Genomic DNA, 20,767 nt, shown 5'->3' with positions numbered 1-20,767 from the left:
AATCAACATTCTTCACCAATCTTCTTTTCTACCCAGAAATACCTTTTTTTCTACATAAACTAAGGTGAGAGATTTTCTTAGACACCATACTTTATCTACTGTGTTGCTATTTTCCAGTACACCGTTAGATACACCTACACATAGACTCAACCATTTCTTCAAAAATCAGTTGAAAAACTTCAAGTAAAGTATAAATGTCAGAAGGTGGATAATTCCCTTTACAGGTTCAAAGTGAAATGTATTTCAGAGCTATGATAAAAACTGGGAATTAGTGAAAGATGAATAAAGCAAAAATGTATGAAAGCATTATACTGGTTGGTTGAAAATAATCGTAGAAATTAATATGACCACTCCATCCATCCAACAGGTAATTTGTCATCCAACAGGTAATTTGTCTGAATGTTTTCAAGAAATTCTAGAACATCATGCTTTTCAAAAGTTATTAATACATAAATGACAAAAAAACAACAAAATTTATTAACAAATTTGAAGTCACCACAGGGTAGATGTGTTACATTTACCCTATGGTAGTTTTAGGGCAACGGAGGAATCGTAAATTGTGTGCGCTCTTTTACAGTGGCCTGAAGGAGGTTAAGTAGCACTGGCTTGCTGCACTGATCCAAAGAAAAGATGTCTGGGATATCACAGTATTTCAGACTGAGCCAGTCCCTTGCTCATCTCTCTATAGTTTCACATATATCCAAGGCACCAAAGGGCAAACAAGAGCACGACCTTTAAGAACCTCCTTCACTTTTAACCAAAAAGATTGATTTAGTCATATAGAAGGGAATATTGTTAATAAAAACAATATTCACAACAATAGTTCCCATTATTAGTATATTTTCGTATTATGTTTTGTATCCACTTCATCCAATCCTTGCAGAAGGGGTAGCTATCTTTCTAAGTTTATATGAAAGAAAACTGGTGGTTTTTAGGTTGAAAACTTTCCAGTGTCACTCGATCAGTAGGTTGTGGGTTGTAACAGGTCTGTTTGCATTTTCTCAATGCTATAACAGTATCATACAAAATGCCATTGGTATATCCACACTTATTTAAGTTACGCTCTGTTTACCATTTTTAACAAGTATTTATACTATTGGATATTAGAAAAATATATATAATTGGTTTCACAGTATTTCAGGTCTTAGTATGCCAAAACTAAAATTGTTCACCTAAAAAAATTATTTGTTTGTTAACTATGTAGCTTCCCTGTAAGTTAAAGATGCCTTCTATTATCTAAGTCAATATTTCCTAAAGTGTGATTTTTTGAATAGGACACTGCCATCATCCTCACCAACAACATAAATTTAAGAAACGTTGTATATGATACCTCACTCTTGAAGATTTCTAATACACTGTTTACTACTAAAGGTTTTGTTAAGTCCTACAGTCAAGATATCTGTTTATAAGTGTTAAACTCAAGGCTGTCCAAACATATTTAATTAATAGAATTTTTTTTCAGGTAGCTGCACTAATCATGAGTGAGACTGAAAATCTAAGTTAATTTGTGTTTAAGTTCAGAAAATCCCCAGATATTTTATTTATACAAAGAACCAGAATAAATAAAAATTCCAAAAAAATTATCCAGGAAGGGTGACAATGAACTTGCCAATCTATGCTGAGAGATCCTAATCACAGAAACACCTCTGGAAAAGCTGAATCACAGAACAACCGCAGAGACAAGCCGACAAAAAGAGGGAACATAGCAGACAGTTCTCCTTCCCTATATATGTCGTCATAGGTATCCAGACTCCTGTATCATCAGGAAACTGATGCTCTGTGGGCCTCCATAGCCAGTGGGAAACTAAACAATCTTAGATACAGCCAGCCGGAGATGCTTAAGACAACCTGAAGCCAAATACTGCCCAATTAGACAGCTCTAGCTCTAGCCATTACCCCTAATGTAGCTCCTCTAATTACACATGATTCTGCAATATAGGTCACAATCAAGTCTTAGCAAAAATTATCTCAGTGCATTTTCCTGTAACACAAATGAAGTTGAAAATTAACTTTATAGGGTGAGTCAAAGACAGAAATAAAGACAGTCTATTTTAACTTTATCCAGAATACCTTATCTTTCCCATCATTTTCTAATTGTAGGACTTGGCCCAGGTACATAGAATTATTTCCAGTATATCAGCTATGCTAATGCTAGACAAATGGCATATGTAAATAGGTAGACAGTTTTTTTAATGCAAATGGATTTTCCCTATTCATGTTTAACCACAAAGGAAGTTAGAAAATTATGTTGAAAGCATTGCATTTATCCACAATGTCGTCACCATGCTTTCAATGTTGTCTTAGTAATTTTGTGCGAGACTAGATATTTTTAAAAATAAAAATAAAGCTTTCTGAATATTAAACTTTTAGTAAATTAAGAAATACTTATAGTCCTATAATGCTGTTGCTTAACCAGAGACAGGAGGAGGAAAACTCTCCTTAAAATTCTAATTACTTATTATTACTATTACAAACCCAGATAATTTCACTCAATAAATATTTATTGAACACTTATTCTGTGCCTGGTTCTGTGTAAGGTTTTGGAAATAGGAGATATGAGTATGACACAGCTTCTAACCTCATGGAGCTCACAGAGGAAAAGCCACTTCCTTGCCCCTACCCCACATCCACATAACACAATTAGTTTTAAGATAAGCCAGACTGTATTATGTCCTAAAAGGACAGGATTCAAATAGGGCAAGGTAATGGATCAAGACAGCAGAGGGAATAGAAAAGGGAATAGAAAAGGGTGAAAAAAAGGCAAAGAACTGAGGCAGGCCAAGGCAGTATTCATTACCTTTTGCCAATATTATAGTTCTAAGGAATGTATCAACTATGGGACTTTTACATTTGGTTGATCCATTAAGCGTTGTCACTTTATCTGATGACAAAAATTTGTGTCTGAACAAGTCATCCCTTTGTAATTCACATTTTTTCAATGAAAATAGCTTTCTACTTATTATGTGTGTGTGCAAGTATGTATATTTGATTTAGAATAAACAGATTGGCCAGGCACAGTGACTCACATCTGTAATCCCAGCATATTGGGAGGTCAAGAAGGGTGGATCACCTGAGGTCAGGAGTTCGAGACCAGCCTGACCAACATGGTAAAACCCCAACTCTACTAAAAATACAAAAATTAGCCAGGCGTGGTGGCATGCACCTGTAATCTCAGATACTCAGGAGGCTGAGACAGGAGAATTGTTTGAACCCGGGAGGTGGAGGTTGCTGTGAGCTGAGATCACGCCACTGCACTCCAACCTGGGTGACAGAGTGAGACTCCATCTCACAAACAGCAGCAACAACAACAACAGCAACAAAAAAGATGAAAGTATGTAAAGATCTTTACGTTTGCTTTTCTCATTGAAATCATTCCATGTTGAGCAGTACTTCTCAAACTTTAATAGACATAGGAATCACTTGGGAATCTTGACAAAATGTAGATTTTGATTCAGTAGTTCTGGATGAGCCTTTCTGAGATTTTGCATTTCTGACAAACTCCTAGGTGATACCAAAATTGTTGCTTTGAGTACTAACAGTAGAGAGATCTATCTTATTCTTTATAATGGGTCATTCATATTCCATTTCTCTATTTAACAAATCCCCCATTATTAGATGCTTTCTCTTTGTTTTTAGACTTTTGTTGCTGCAAAAATTAGACCAGTCATTTTTTCCTCTCATTTCCGCATGCTTTATAGGTTGCCTCTTCTTTTACTTCTAAACAGCCCAGGGTTCAGTGAACCTGGGATGGTGCCATTGGCTTAAAATGTGTTTAAGACCTGTCTACCAAGCACTTGATGCAGTTACCATTTTCCGGGTTCCTCAAACACCATGCTGTCCAATTTAGGGAGTCTTCTAGTACTGCTACTTGTCTTGGTCAATTCAGTCTCACCCCTGGGAGTACTTCAGGCCCATTAAGAACTTATTGAGCTAGAATGAATGCATTCTAGGCCTCTTCAACTCTTCACTACCATCCACAATTGCTAAACATCCTAGATATTTAAGAAGTTAGAATTAGTATTTAGAGAAACAACTTATTTTGACATTTAACAGGTTGGGGTGTTATTAGCTTACAAAGCCTTAAAATGAAAATCCTATTTTTAAAGCTTATTTTTCTATTGTATTAAACTCATTTATATTCAGTCAGTTCTAATGATAAAATGCCCATTTTTAAATTTCCTGTCTAGGTATAATTTTCTCTTGCTGAATTGTTTAAATGTTTATCTTGAAGAATTATTCTTCTGAAAATGTGTCATATGGGAATGCAATTATGAATTTGGCACTTCTAGTTTTAATGTTAACGACATTTTTGCTATTTTTTTAGTGATTGCACAAACCTTTAAACAGATAATTATGTGCAGACAATATTCTTGTTTAACAGGTTCAGAACATGTCCCAGTCTATTGAAGTCTTAAACTTGAGAACTCAGAGAGATTTCCAATATGTTTTAAAAATGGAAACCCAAATGAAAGGGTTGAAGGCAAAGTTTCGGCAGATTGAAGATGATCGAAAGACACTTATGACCAAGCATTTTCAGGTAGGTTTGACTTCTGCAATCTTGTCAATCCAAATCAGACACGGAGTGGGATGGACAGCAGTGGGGCACTCAGCTAGAAATGACTATGCATTGGCCCATGTGTGCAAGGTAAAAGACTCATAGGGATTTCAGTCATCTCTCCACTGAAACTGACCATTAGCTGGTAGGACGACATAGAAGCCTTGCTATAAAAAAAAAGCTTCATCATTATAGAGTTTGGTGGAGTTTCTGAAACAAGGAAAATTTCCTCAAGGAAAATTAATAATTAAATTATAAATGTTTCTCTAATGGTTTTATGCCCTGCTAATATGAAGAAAGATGTAGATGGTATAAATTATTTAAAGAGATAACTATGCCATTAATATGAGCATATGGAGAGAGTTATTTCATAAATTTATACAAATATTTTTCTAGATTTTAAGTGTTTTATTGGTAATTATTTACAAATACTGAAAATGGAGAAAGAAATCATGCTATGTGGACTTTTGTTAACTATATATGAAAGAGTTATGAATTTTAAGAAAAAAACTCTTGGCCTACTAATGCAATTTGAGCTCCCATTAAAAGTAAACCATTTGCCTTACCAAGGCACAACCCATAGTTCATAAAACACTGTGGTTGCCCACTTAATAGCCTCTAGATTTCTTGTGAATTAGGAAGTGAGATTCACGGCTGATGTTGAGGGAGTGGATCTGAATTCAAGTCCTTGGAAACGAAAGGAGTGCTTCCTACACATAATGGTGTCTGGTGGGGAGCTAGTGAGGAACATGTAACTGAGTCTCTGCATAACACATTTGAATGTGGCAGAAAGTTTCATGGTTTTGTAATTTTCTTCAGTGGTACTCAAGAGATTGAGTAAAGAGGTATGGAAAAGAGTTACACTCTGAACTCATTTTAAACTTTTACCCAGAAGGTGACAACAGAAGAAAAAGAGGGCAAGAAAGTTAAGGGTATTGAAAAGAGAGGGAACTGAAGTGATTAGTCATGAGGTCTAAATTGAAGAGAGAAGTAAGCAAAGCCAGCAGGTTAAGAAATTAGGACAAACTAGAGCAAGATTTAGAATATACTTAAATTTAAAGATTATTGAAAATGAGAGTATAAGTGAACTGGATAAGTAGGAAACTTATGGATAAATGGTAAACAGAGAAGAAAATGATGTTGAAGAGCAAAATAATTAATTTTAGCCAATATCTATTGAGCACATACATACCACACACAAGGTGTGGCTGGCCCCTCTGCTGGATGTATAATACATAATCTCTCTTCTATGAAAGACAACTAACAGGCAGGTGAATTGATGGTGAATGGAGGCATAAACATTACTTAGGAGTACAAAGGGAGGAGCAATTAATTTTGCTTTAAAAAGACCAGGAGAAGAGTTATGAGAAAGCAGTTTCATACTAGTGACCCTACCCCCCCACTACTAAATTATAGGGGGAGTCAAGAAAACCAAAGATTTACTATGTCAATTTTCAGTGCTCAGGGTTAGAGTGTAGATGGTAAAATAACAATGTGAACCCAATGCTGAGGTCATCGGCAAAGTAGAAAATAGTAAGCTGGCACCTTAGGTGTGGGAAGAGCATTCCCAGAAGGAACTAGTCAGGAGGAGAGGAGCTCAGACTGTTTAGCACAGATGGACAATGCAGTGAGAATTCTGCAAAGCCAAAGGACAGCTCGAGAGTGTAAGGGTTGACAGGGCTGGGAAATGCATGATGAAGCATGTGCATCTTTGGGAACTTTTGACAAAAGACAGGAAACTAAGAAACAAAAAGGATACAAAACTCAGATAAACCCCAAAGAAATAATGTGCCTAGTCCTGTAAATTGCCTAGCAGCAAATCAGCAGGCTACTGATAAGAAAACAATTTTCAAGCAGCAGCACCTGTGACAATGACTTGGATTTTCTAGTTCATGTATTCCAAGTATATGCTGAAGTTATATGTCAAAATCCAAATAACAGTAATGATAATAACAATAATGATTTTTCAGAATATTATACATATTCGAAGTACAGTTCTAAGCACTTTCAGGATATTAACTGTATAATCCTCGCAACAATCGTATAACTCAGGCACTATTTTCATTTCCATTTTAAAAATAAGGAAACGGATGCCAAAGAGTGTATTGGTCTATTCTCAACACTGCTATAAAGATCTGCACTGAGACCGGGTAATGTGTGAAAGAAAGAGGATTAATTGACTTACAGTTCTGCATGGCTGGGGAGGCCTCAGGAAACTTATAATCATGGTGGAAGGGGAAGCAGGCACCTTCTTCACAAGGCAGCAGGAGAGAGAGAGAGAGATTGAGAGAGAGGAGCATGAATGCAGAAGTACCACACTTTAAAACCATCAGCTCTCATGAGAACTCACTCAGTATGAGAACAGCATGGGGGAAATCGCTCCCATGATACAATCACCTTTCACCTGGTCCCTCCCGACATGTGGGCATTACAACTTGGGATAAGCTTTAGGTGGGGACACAGAGCCAAACCATATCAAAGAGGTTGAGTAATTTGTCCAGAGACATATATCTAATATGCATGAGAACCAAGATTCAACACACAAAATCCAACTCCAGACTTATACCTCCTAATACTAATGCTGCATTGCTTCTCCAAGTAGACTTTAGGTCTCTGAATTACAAATAATAATAATTAGGTGCTCAACATATATTTGTGGAATTTATTTATTTGTTGAGACCTACCATGAGTTGAATTTTGTTCTAGGTGCTAGTACTATACTTGAAAAGAGGAAATGGAACATTCCAAAGTAAATTCAATATTGAAGAATACTTTTTAAAAAATCTTCCTACCCCGTCTCTACTAAAAATACAAAAAAAAATTATCCAGGTGTGGTGGCAGGCGCTTGTAGTCCCAGCTACTCAAGAGGCTGAGGCAGGAGAATGGTGTGAACTCCGGAGGTGGAGCTTGCAGTGAACCGAGATCGCACCACTGCACTCCAGCCTGGGCGACAGAGCGAGACTCCATCTCAAAAGAAAAAAAAAAAATTCCCTCTGATACACAATTTCCATCTTATCAAGAATGTTAAGTAGGTTTTGTCTTCTACACTCTTTCAGACAGAAAGCTTATACCAACTACTATACTTGAGATTGTCATTCTTAGATGAAGAGATTGATGTTGGCTTACTCTAGCTAAGAACTTGGATATAAAAGCAACATAATAGAAAGTGAAATTTTAGAAGAGATTAGCAAACACAGATCTATGCTATTCTACTGTAATCTTTTAAATATTTGATATGAGCATTGGGTGGACTTTCTAATGCTCTCATATAAGTTTCCAGAGTTTCACAATTGATTGCCAATCATCAACTTAGGAATTGTTGAAAAGATTAACAAATCTAAATACCTAGTTTTGAATTGAGGGAGAAGAAAAGCTACCAGCATTTTCACATTGAATTGCTCTCTTTTAAATATGGCCATAGTATAATGTAAAACCTTTGATTGTAACAGTTGTTATAATGTGCAGAAAATGATACTAACAGAAATATTCTCATTAAAATCCTAATGAAACAATTGTGTCTTCCTTTAGGGATGCTGCAAGATACTCTAATAAGTCTGTTTCCAAATGAGCTGACAAAATGAGCAAAGCTCTGCAATTCTGCCTTCGACTGTGATATTTATGAATCTTTCTCATTATTAAGTCTCTCCATAGCCTCCCACTCAATATGTACATGTGAACAAATTCAAAGATTCTGAACTTACAGAGCAAGTGGAAATTTCCCCACAAGAAACTCAAGCCCATAAATCAGGGCAGCAATGAGAGCTCCTGCTATTTTAATGCATTTATAGTAATAACATCTCCTGAATGTAATCTAAAAATGCAATTTTCAGCTCCTTACATTAGTGTACAGTATGATTTCTGACAGCACCTATGTATTATTCTCAAATAATCATAAGAGGGACAACTCTTTCCACAAATGATATTATTTCTAATAAATTAGTAATTGAATCAAACTCCTGAAATAAATGAGTAAATATATATACACCTATCCACTACTATGAAGTTAAAGAGAAAAAAGTAAAGGTGACATGTCTAGAAACTCAAGGTGAAATTGTAGGCATGCTTCAGTCCTGTTATGGCTAGGGGTGAGGGATACTGCTTGACAACATACACTTCGTGTGTGTGTGTGTGTGTGTGTGTATTTGTGTGTGTGTGTGTTTGATGAAAGTCAATGCTTCAGCTTCAAACAACTCTGTGTAACTGGCTCATCTGTTACATAAATTACACACTTTGGTTTCTTAAAGAGTTAATTTACTACATGGGCAAGCAATTCTGCCATACATAACGACCTCTAAATTATCTATGGTAAAATAAATGGAGTAGAAGTATAGGTAATAATTCAAATTAGTAAACAGTAACATACATTTCTTTGAGCCTTGGGAAGCTTCACGTGATTTATTATACTTTCTAAACTTACCTCATAATGAAGTTGTGCTAAAATTGATATTTAAAAGATCAAGGAATACCTGAGCACAAAGGAAAAACAAAGTTGGCAGATGGCCATGATGGAAAAATTCTAAGTGTCAGAGAAAAGCTGATCCAGAGTCCAAAATTTTCTGTATGTGCCCCATAACATGGATATTTAGTAGGTGGATGATTAGACTCAACTGGACAATCATAGGGTATTTGATCTATTTTCAGTCACTTTATTCAAACTTAATTCATAATTAGAAGATGGATTCTGCTTATATTTCTTAATTAGATAATACATCGTTCACTATATAAAATGTTACCAGAAAACAAGATAGTATATAACCCCTAGTTTCTACCATAGGAAGTTTTTCTAATTATAACAAGGAGACATTTGCTGTAGAAAAGTAAGCATTAAAGAAAGATTCTTGTATGGAAAAGCTGAAATAAATGGACTTACTACTAATCATCACATGACCACTTAAATTTTCACAAAATACCTAATTTCAACCAAAAATCAATAAGAAATGTTGAAGCTGTTTTAATAACTTCCTTTAAGTATCATAATAAAAGGAACAGAGTAGCATGATCTGTTTTAAATGACTCTCAGGAACAATAGACTGCTTTTCACAGGAGTTGAAAGAGAAAATGGATGAGCTCCTGCCTTTGATCCCTGTGCTGGAACAGTACAAAACAGATGCTAAGTTAATCACCCAGTTCAAGGAGGAAATACGGAATCTGTCTGCTGTCCTCACTGGAATTCAGGAGGAAATTGGTGCCTATGACTACGAGGAACTACATCAAAGAGTACTGAGCTTGGAAACCAGACTTCGTGACTGCATGAAAAAGCTAAGTGAGTATGGCAATTTCATTTGTCTAAGTTACATTTTTATATAGTTTCAAAGAAAATTGTGTTCTTACGTTTTATAAAGAGTCATAAAATATCTAATTATAAAGAAACCAGAGCCCATTTTCTAAGTGTGAAGTGTCCCCTATTGACTTAAGCATGTCTGGGTACTCTGTGCTAGACTAATGATTTCTTGATTTTTAGAGCACTGTGTTACCATTTGGTGGCTTCAAATAAGTAGTCTGGCAAATACAGTCAATTCTATGGACTACACAAGTGGATATACATTTTATTTTCCAATATGTGATATCAGTCATTGCTTGGCTAGAGGAAAAAGGCTTTTTTTTTTTTTTTTTTTTTTTTTTTTTTTTTTTTTTTTTTTGGTTAGTGGAGAAATTTAGAGACTAGGGAAAGGTAAGTTATCCTGGGACCAAATGTCAAACAGCAATTATTAAAGAAAATGGAAACAATTCCTCCAATTTACAGAATTGCCATCAACTGCTCTGATCTACTCAGGAAATGATAAGGTGGCAACTACTTCAATAGGAACTCACCACTACGTAAAGAATCAAGCATGTGACATGCATGGGTCATGGACTCTAGTTCTTGCCTCCTAAAATGTGTGGTCCAATCTGGTCTGAGTTACAAATTCTTTCATGATATCCATGAGCTAATTATTCAGTTGAAGTCAACATGGGACTAGTCTGCAACTTGAATGTAAAATAAACAAGTGGTCATGAATCGAATAAGGAAGAGTTATAAGTTTATTTAGGATCAGTATTTTAGTTGTTGACATGATGTGACATGACAGGGAGGGCAAGTCAATACCCATAGAAAGTGTTCTCTCAAGATAAATACATCCTTTTGTGGATCAGGAAAATTGGGAAGAGAAGTAAAGAACACACAAAAAAATGATTAATTTCTAGTAAAGAAAACTTCAGTGAATAAATGTAAACATTTAAAATAAAATCTGAGTGGCTTACAAGAACATTGTAAAGACTATTTTACAAATATGCTTCAAGTGATAAAAAGAGATCCAAAATGCAAAATGTTGCATTTGGTTATCGCAGTCTCAAAATAGTGTGGGAAATTGCTACATTGGAGGCTCCTCTGTCATCATAACAGGATTTCTAAAAGAATCCAACAAAATGAATCAGGAAGAAATAAGGTAAACCTGAAGGCCTAAACACACGTTCAAGAATCCTCAGCTCTTTATTCCTCGTCAAACACAGTCTGCATTTTTTCATTTACGGTTGGTCTCCTAGCAGTCAACTTTGTATAATAGATTCTGTGATTCCAGTTTTCATTCCTCTCTAACTCATTGTACACATTATTGCCCAAGGGATTTTCTGAAGTATAAACCTGAAATTATTTTGCTCTGCTTAAAATCTCCTATGGATACCTTATGTCATAGGATACAGTCCATGGCTTACGTGACCCTTCACGTGTGGCCCTTTCTGCATCTCCAGGCTTAGTTTTTGCCACTTCTCTCGTCACACACTAAGTCCCAGTCATGTGTGCCTTACACTCTCTTACCATGGAGCTGTTATAAGATGCTGGTTGTTTCTGCTCCTGAAACACTCCTTCCCCTATGTACCCAGCCTCCATCAACACACTTTCATCTGCCACATGTGATAAACTATTCATTCGTCAGGTCTCAGTTTAAATGTTGTGTCTTGCTAGAATCATTCATTGCCCTCCCGGACTAGGCTGGTGTCCTTGCCAGGCACTTCCAAACCCTGATATGTCACTAATGATTGGATTTGTCTTGTTTCATTATCATTGCATGTGTAGCACAATGTGTCTTGCTAGACTTTTTTTCCGAGGACAAGAACAATGTCTATCATGTTCACTCTACATGTTGTATCTTCCAATGCCTAGAAAACTACCTGGCGAAGAAAAGTCACTCAATAAATATCTGGTGAATGAATTTACTCTATAAGGAGTCATAGGAATAATTTATACACTTTTCAACAGAGTATTACCTATCTCAAGTAACAGAGAATTATCTGTTTTACTCATAACAAGAAATGCATCTTTTTAGCCACATCCTATTTGAGCCAAAATGGCAGGGCATTATAAGACTAAGCAAGGGAAAAGTTATTTATTTAACATAACACTTAAATAATTCTTTTTTATGCTCTGCTTTTATAATTCAAGTTGTGGAGTTTATGGTTAATATACAATAGGTAAACATTACTTACATAAGGAAATTCTGCTGTTATATTTGATTCTTTTTATATTAAGAAATATCTTTAGTTTAATGTCCATATTAGTTAGTGACAGGGCTTGGCAGATGGTGTCTCCACAAAATAAGATTAGAAGTATATCTCCAATGAAGAATTACCCAGTATCCTCAATAATATGAGGTTTACAAAGAAATATCCAGATGCATTTTGTATTAGCTTATAAAATATCTGGTTAAAGATTTTCTGCAAGTGACAATCTGTAGGATTTGTCTGTGTGGGGTTTTGACTTTCTTTTGAGGAGGAGGTCCATTTGTTATAGAGAAACCATTCCAGACCCTGAGAATCAATTCACTCTTTTATTCCTAGCATGTCACAATAAACCCAAGCACATAGGCATTGCATGTAGTGACCCAGCATCTGCTAAGTACAAATGCGCTCTACTGAAGTAAGGATAGGCAATAGAATGATTCTAGTTAGTAAACTTCCTGAAACTTAAAAGTATGTCAGTTATGTTTTTGAATGAACAACACAGAAAACAACTTCTGGGATTTGCTCAATTTTAGAAATGAGCTTTCTTTCTACAGGTATTCTGTCTGGTTTACCTAGACGGAAATAATCTGTACTGCAGTTGGGTAGTTCTATATTCTCCTCAGCTCTTTTTTAATCCCATTTGTTTGTTTTTTCTAACCCACATATAACCCCCCACATATAGCCCCTTCCAATACTGAAAAAGATATTTTGGACAAAGAGGGTTAATCTAAATAGGCACACATTCATCCTTTTTATTCTTCCTGTTGAACTTTGCATAATATTTCTATAGCATCCTTATGCTTAGGACTTGATCCTTAATATATGTAACATCACGGATCTTCTAAATTAATTTTCTCCAGTGGACCACAATGTTAGAAATAATTTGATTGTCAAATAAACTGCACTAATTAATCAATATTTATTTTTATTTTAGCTAACCTAAAACAAAACTTGGCAACTAATATAATAAAAATATCAAATAGCAATAAAATCGGTATTCAACTTTCTTATTTAATGAGATGGTTGCTACATAAATTAGTGGAGATGCTTCTATAAAATACTGAAAATAGTTCCCACATTTCATAAATGCTTTCATAGATTATTAGCCATCCTCAGCTTTTTATTCACTTAGTAGAGAGGCCATTGCCACAAACAATGAATGTAACTTTTTCATGCTTTTTATCTCAAGAACTGGATAGTTTTTACTATCCCACCATGTTTAGGTCAATTAACCACTTATTGAGCATCTCCTGAGCAAAGAGGATATTTTATCGACTGGACCACAACCCTTAATTACAATGTAGAAAACGTCCAGGCAGAGCCATACAGTCATTTATACAGTGAAGTATAAAGCCACATGGTTGCTGAAAAAATAAATAATTGAAACTTCATATTTTTCATTTTTAAAAGAGCCACTCTATTTGAAAGAAGATGTGCGGTAGTATATATTATATATATTATTATATATGGTGCATAAATATGTGTATGTATATACACAATTGCAGAAGAAATGAAACATATAACTTTAAGTATAGCAGTAGGTTATAGTTTGATTAACACTCAATTTAGTGTTTACATTTCCTGGCAATTGGTACAGTTGGATCAGTTCATCGCTGAGAACCCTTGAACTCCAAGGCTAATATTATCTCATAAATAAATGCCCAATTATCCATATATCAGAATGCATACACTTAGGGAAGAAAACTGATACTAACATCAGGACCATTAACAGAAAGGGTAGAGAAAAAAAAGCATATCAGGGGCTCAGTTGTTCCAAAAGCGCCTATAATTCAGTTGCTATGCTGCTCAGATCTAGAGTGGGACACTGGATAATTATAGAATCAGCAATATAGTAACAAGAGGAAGAAGGCTTATTCATCAATGGCATCTTCACTCTACACAAATGCTTCTTAACCCACATGGCCAATTAGTACAGGGTAGAAATGGATTGGAGAGAAACAATAAAATTGCAACAATGATGAATGTGTTTTCCCTCACTTTTTCAGTGGATTTGCTTTTAAATAAATGTCACAGCGTATATCACATGAATTTTAAGATGCTAAAAACAAGCTAGTCTCATTGCCTACAAAATCTAAGTTACCCCCAAATGATAAATAAGGCCCCAAAGGAATCACAACTCAATAAGACCACTGGGGCGCCATGGGCACCATTTTGCTTATTTCTACTACAGAATTAAAGATTTGGAGAAATTAGGAAAATCTGTCAATAGCAATGGACCCTCTGGCCTGAATGAGGTACAGTAATGTCCTTTTCTAAGTCCTTAATGTACTCCAATGAAAGACAGAATAGAATGAAGTCCCCTGTTCTTAACTGAATCATATCACATTCCTAGATATGCAGAATGTAATTGTATGTATGTGAGAATTCTACTGAAAAAACATGGTTAAAGTTTGTACACACCCCTGAGAACACAAAATAGATATTTAATGTAGATTATAATAAGACTTTCCAGCTTTCCAGTCCTCTGCCCCTGACTCTGTCGTGTTAGTGCTGTTTTAGGGCAGTGGTTTGGTGCCATCTAGGGAAGCACTAGATTCTATGACACAACTTTGAGACTTCATGTTTAACAGAAGGAACATTAGAAACTTCAGGTCACAAGTAGAGACTTGAGTTACTGTCTTTACTGTTTCTGCCAAATTAGTTTTTAAACGAGAACCAAATTATCTATGGGCTAATACTTTAGTTTAACAATTATTTATTGACTCTCTAATGTGTGCTGGCACTTTGCTAGGTATTTGTGGATACAGGGATGGGAAGGAGACCATCTTCTTCCTGTCAAGGTTACATTTTAGTGGGGACGTCTGACACATAAGTCAATAACTACAGCAATATTGAGTGCCTACTGCTTGACAAGCACTAGGCCAGCTGCTTCACATGTGCTATTTCCAATCTATGCAAGACCTCTGGTTTAGGCATTAGTATCAACAACTTCACTAAAACAGATACTCAGAAAGTTTAAATTAACTTGTCAAAGATTCATGTTAGAGGCAATCACTTTACATGGAAGTCCTTCTGAGTTCAAAGACTGAGATTTCTTTCCTCACACATAATGTCTTTTGTGGGGTACAAAATAATAAAAAAAAACCCTAGATACATCTATAACTTTAATTTAATGAATAGAGCCTCCATCCACCCAATTGTTATGGAAAAAAAGAAGTTAGATTCATTTCTGATTCTTCCCTAAGCTTCACACCACCATGTAATCACTGCATCTTTTATCTCCCCTCTCACCAATTTCTCAAAACCACCTCTTCTGCATCGTCACTTCCACCAGCCTAATTCAGAGTGTCATTCGTGATTTTTCAACTGAGTTACTCAAATGGCCTCCTAACCATTTTTTTTAGCTCTCCCTCACTAAAAAATATTTAGTGTGATCTTTCCCCAATACAAATCTTGTTATACTACACCTGTATTCAAGTGGTTTACGTTTAAAATGGAATCCAAACACCTTTGCATGCTTTGTCTTCATGAAATGAACTCTGCCCGATTCTCCAGGCCTTGAGTTCTCAGGTTCTCATCATGCACTCACTCTAAGTTTTAACCATTCTTATCTTTCAGTTTCTAAATTGTGCATGCTTTCTTTACCTTCTTGACATTGAACTTCCTCTCCCTTGTCATGGGACACTCTTCCTTCCCAATTTAACTATTCCATGATTTTTCCTTAATGTGGTTGGATTTCCCCGGCATAGTCTTCCACAGCCACCTCCCCTGCTCTCCCATGACACTTAGTACATTAATACATTTTACAGAAAATGCCCATTTGTTTTTTTTGTTTTAAATCTTCATACCCTTATAGATAAATTCTCCCTGCACTGAGAGATCAGAATCAACGTCTTGTTCTAGTTGAATTTTGGGAGACCATCACAATATACCTGAAACATAGTGGACAAAAATTAGTGTCTGCAGAACGTTCAAGAGCAAATTTAATTTGTAAAATCAAAAGCTTCAAGTTGCTTTAAAGACATAAATCAATGTGTATCAAATATAAAACACATCAATATCTCTTACAAAGCCAAAAAGCTTCTGGGGGGAAAGGAAAATAAAAGCACAGCCTTTTTTTCATGTTTGTTGTCATTGCCAACTGTCCTGTCTTCAATGGCAATGAAGTATCTCATTCCAAAACATCTGATACTTTGCTTTATTAGCACTTAAAGCAAGAGACACTGAAGATCTCAGTGAAAGCAGGAATTAACAAAAAAGTCAAGCTGTGTGCCTTAGGTAGAGAGGAGTGAGGTTTGACTCAGAAATGTAATAGAGGAAATTTATAAGAATATTCCTTTAAATTAAATTGAATCTTTAAATAAGTCATTTATCAAAAGGAGTCTTGCTCTTCTCAAAATTCTAGGTTGTAAAATAGAATGGCAATGTCTCCATTGTCTATGCATTTTATTCATTCTTCTGGAACTCTGCAACCTTAGTTATATTTTAGCCACATTTTTGGTAATTGGTAAATTTTATCATATATTTATTTATCATTAATTGTCCTCCTTTTATCTCCTACATTTTTCTAGATTACAACTAAATTATGAGCCTCTTAATAATATAAAACCTGTATTTACAAAGGCAAATAGGAATTGTAAAATTAGTTGGGATTTCATAACACAAGTCGTCGTTCAGTTTGAATGCTGAACAGGCTTCTCCTTAAAAAAAAAAAAAAAAAAAAGTTCGTAATATAGGCTTAATCCCAGAAAAGGCAAAAGGAAGAGTCAAGGAAGTTTCAAAAATAATAAAAAGGGTAAAACTGTGTTAACATTGCAAAATGTGTGTTATTTAGACATGTTCATATTATTCTTGATCCCATTAGCCAGATAGTCATTAGAAACTCATTCAGGTGCTCTATCCAATAAAATATTTTAAATATCCATTCTTATCCCTACCTTTCCCTCACTAGTATAACTCGTAAGACTAGACAAATAAAAGTTTAAATAATATAAATTTATTTTACTACCAAATGTATGGTACAGACAAACTTATTTTAAGTACCTAAATAGGTAGACTTTAAAGATCAAATCAGCAGTATTTCTTAATGCATGAGTTCTCTGATGGCCTTAAGTAAAAAGAAATACCATTCTGTCCATAAACATATTCAATAATCCATTTGATTTGTTTATAAAGGCATGGCCTTAGGATTCGAATCCAGAAGCTATTAGTGCAGGATATTACAGAGTAAGAAATATATATACATAAAAGAGAGGACAGATGGTTTTTACACTTCGTTAGTGCAAACAACTGATCTTCCTGCTGAATCCCAAATGATAGCTTTTCCTGAGCTACTGATTGATAAATATCGATTGTAACCTATTATAAGAAATTTAATGTCCAAAAGTCATGATAGAAATAAAATGATCACTTTCTTCAATTATTACATTTGGTAAGATGTATATTTCAGTACATTTTCTGAATATACACAATGTGCACATGCAATATTTTATAAATGCTAATGTTTCCATATCTTACTGCAGACAGAAGAGCAGAGCAGGAGAAAATCAATGAAGCAAGACTCCTAACTTCCTTCTTTGCCATCCACCTTTGCAGGAACATTTGTCTTCCAGGCATTTGGGAAAATTACCCTTTCTGTCTGGCTCCCTTTGTCCTCATAAAAAGTGAGAGTAAAGTGAGAAAGATAATGATTCATTCGAACAAAAGCTAGTTTGAGGAAGCTGAGAAATAAAAAATGACTCATTGTTTGTTTTATGTTACCACATTTTACAATATCTGTGCTCCATTAGAATCTGGGTATACCTATGTTTACTTAACACTTAGGTACACAAAATTATAAACAAAAACACTGCCAGTTTTATACATTCCTGTAACTTTAATTTTACTAATTTCATTTGGCAAGATGAATTCTAGCTTAGGAAATCAATAACCATTTGTAAGGGAAGCATCTACTAAGAAGAAATCAACATTGAGAGCTCTGTCAGCTTTTTGCTTCCTGAGAATAACGGTAGATGATGGTGATGATAAACATAACGCTGATGGTGTTTATTTTACCACAACCACAAATACCAGCTTCTCTCCATCAGCATATATACGCTGTTGATCCACTATCTAGTCAGTGTTCCCTTAGTTAAAATGAAAAAATGTCAAGCTCAGAATTTTCATGTTATAGATGAGGAAATTCCACTCCAGAGAATAAGTGCATTGTCCAACATCATACGATAACTGAAAGCTGTGGCCTAGATTTGAAACCAGGCTTGCTAACTCATGCTTCAGTGTTCAAACCTGGATGGAACATAGCACTCTAAGAATGTTTCCTGGGAAATTAATGAGAGTGAAAACAGACAGACACTTACAGACAAAAATTATAAAAAAAAGGAAAGATAGAAGCATGATTACTCATGGTTACTAAACAGATTAAACTACCATCTGCTCATGGGCTTCATTTATTTAATTATTGTCTTTCACAACATTAGCGTATTGCTCCCTACTAGATTATTTTTATAAACAAATCTTTCTTAACCAACATCAGCACAACAATAAAAATGTCCTGTCATCTCATATTTTCCTACCCCTATCTCCCTGCTTCTTTTCCCTTGAAAGAATATTTTATAGCTGCTGCTTTGGTTTACGTTCTTTTCAAACCAACTTCAGTTCATTTTCTGGGATCACCACTCTTTATCTGAGTTTTGTAATCAGCAGTGACTCTTGCTGCCACATTTTATGGTGATTTCTTTGATGTTCTGTTGCTAGACATCTTAGTGGTATTTGTCACAGGTCAGTACTACATCCTTTTTAAAACACTTTCTTCTTTTGGATTTCTTAATACCACATTTTTTTTATCCCATTTATATATATTCATGGGCTTCTTTGCTGAGTCCTATAAAAATTGTGAGTTACAGAGTTCTGTGCTAGATACCTTTCTCTTTTCTGTGTATACCTTCCCTCTGAGGTAATATGTACTCCTGGCTTTCACTGTCATCATTATGCTAACAATCATCAAAGCTGTGCTGTCAAAACTCAAAGGAGTATCTGTTCCCTAGATTCATATTACTGTTTCCACTGGTATGTGTTACAGTCATGAACAACTTAGAATTGTCCTTGTTGGATTGTTGATTTTTGCTCCCAAACCCATTCCTCCCTCAATCATTTCATCTGAGTAAATGACACTAAAATCTGCCTAGGTGGACAAGTCAACAATCTAGATGTAATCCTTTTTTTTTTTTTTTTTGAGTTTGTAAATTCCCTTTCTTCACATCTAATCCAAAGCCTAGTCCTATCCACTTTATTCTAAAAACATACCCCAAGTCCATCTACTTTTCTCCATCTCCACAACTGCTTCCATCATCATCTTTCACCTAAATCAGCCTGATAACCCTTTTTTATTATTTACTTGTTTATTTATTTATTTATTTTGAGACGAGTCTTGCTCTGTCACCCAGGCTGGAGTGCAGTGGCATGCTGCAAGTTCCACCTCCCGGGTTCATGCCATTGTCTTGCCTCAGCCTCTCGAGTAACTGTCACTACAGGCACCCGCTATTACACCTGGCTAATTTTTTTGTATTCTTAATAGAGACTAGGTTTCACCGTGTTAGCCAGGATGGTCTTGATCTCCTGACCTCATGATCCACCCAACTCGACCTCCCAACAGATAACCTTTTAATGAAACTATCTGTTTATACTCTATCTACTCTGCAATTAATATTCTATACAGTAGCTAGAGAGATCTTTCTAAGGTGCAGCTTACATTCTGTCACTCTCCTCTCCCTTTAAAATAATCCAATGACTTTCCATCATTCCTAGAGTAAAATCCAAATCTTTCCTTCACAAATTTTACAAATTTAATGTGGACTACTGGACTACTCATCTCTCCAACCTCGTCATCTTCTGTTCCAAGTGTATTCTAAACACACTGATCTTCTTTCTGTTTATTTGTTCCTCTTAACTCATCAACTATATTAAGGCCCTTGCAATAACAATAATAATAGCTAATATTTATTAAGTACTTAACTATGTACCAAACACTATTTTAAACATGTAGCCTGTATTTTTTGTTTAATCTTTTCAATAACACTTTGATATAGATATTATATATATATTGTTACACGTGAGACACTGAGAGGTTGTAAAATTGTTCAAGGTCTCCAGTGAATAAGAGATAAAATCAGGATTCAAATCCAGGCAGACTCTTTCACCCATGTCCCCAACCACTTTAAGATGCTGCCTTCCCCTAGCTATTCTCTAAATGGCTAAATCCACTAAACAGCTGCTCCAGTAAATAAACTAAATGCCTAAATGTCCTTCTCTCGTCAATAAGATCTCAAATTAAATATCACACACTGAGAGGTCTTCCTTACCCTCCCAATGTCAAGTAGCTCCCCAGTCACTCTTTATAAAATTGCCCTACTTAAATCTTGGCCTTACATTTATTTCTGTATGATATGTTTAGTTTGTTTGTTTGTTTATTTTTTATTTATTATTTCTCTCTTCTCACCAAAATGTAAGCTTCACCAGAACAGAGGTGTCATGCTTTCTCATTATTGTTAACTCTAGTATCTGGAACAGTTGGAACAGTACTTTCTGCTAAACAAAAAACCTTAGCTGGATGAATGAATAAATAAATCAATGAAGCACCCCTGTTTATAGGTCACATACAAAAGCTATTATTTTAAGCACCTAAAAGTTTGCTTTCTAAGGTAAGATTGACTGGAGTAAGAATCAATTTTCCCCACAAAACCAGGTAAAAATAAAAGAGTCACCTAGTCAAAAGACCAC

At 35.3% G+C, this 20,767-nt stretch overlaps 1 protein-coding gene across 2 annotated transcripts in view; it reads left to right on the top strand.

The window, feature by feature from the left end:
* The window catches only part of OLFM3 (olfactomedin 3), a 198,684-nt gene that overhangs the window by 167,119 nt on the left and 10,798 nt on the right, over positions 1–20,767 (top strand). For both annotated transcript variants that reach the window (XM_050745192.1, XM_050745182.1), the window contains exons 3-4: positions 4,382–4,537; positions 9,599–9,818. In XM_050745192.1, coding sequence (XP_050601149.1) covers positions 4,382–4,537; positions 9,599–9,818 — 376 coding nt within the window. The remainder of the gene's footprint in view (positions 1–4,381; positions 4,538–9,598; positions 9,819–20,767) is intronic.

The sequence above is a fragment of the Macaca thibetana genome, chromosome 1 (genome assembly GCF_024542745.1).
Source record: "Macaca thibetana thibetana isolate TM-01 chromosome 1, ASM2454274v1, whole genome shotgun sequence".
Classification (NCBI taxonomy): Eukaryota; Metazoa; Chordata; class Mammalia; order Primates; family Cercopithecidae; genus Macaca; species Macaca thibetana.
Note: the sequence above shows the minus strand (reverse complement) of the source record. Positions and strands in the feature narration are given on the sequence as shown.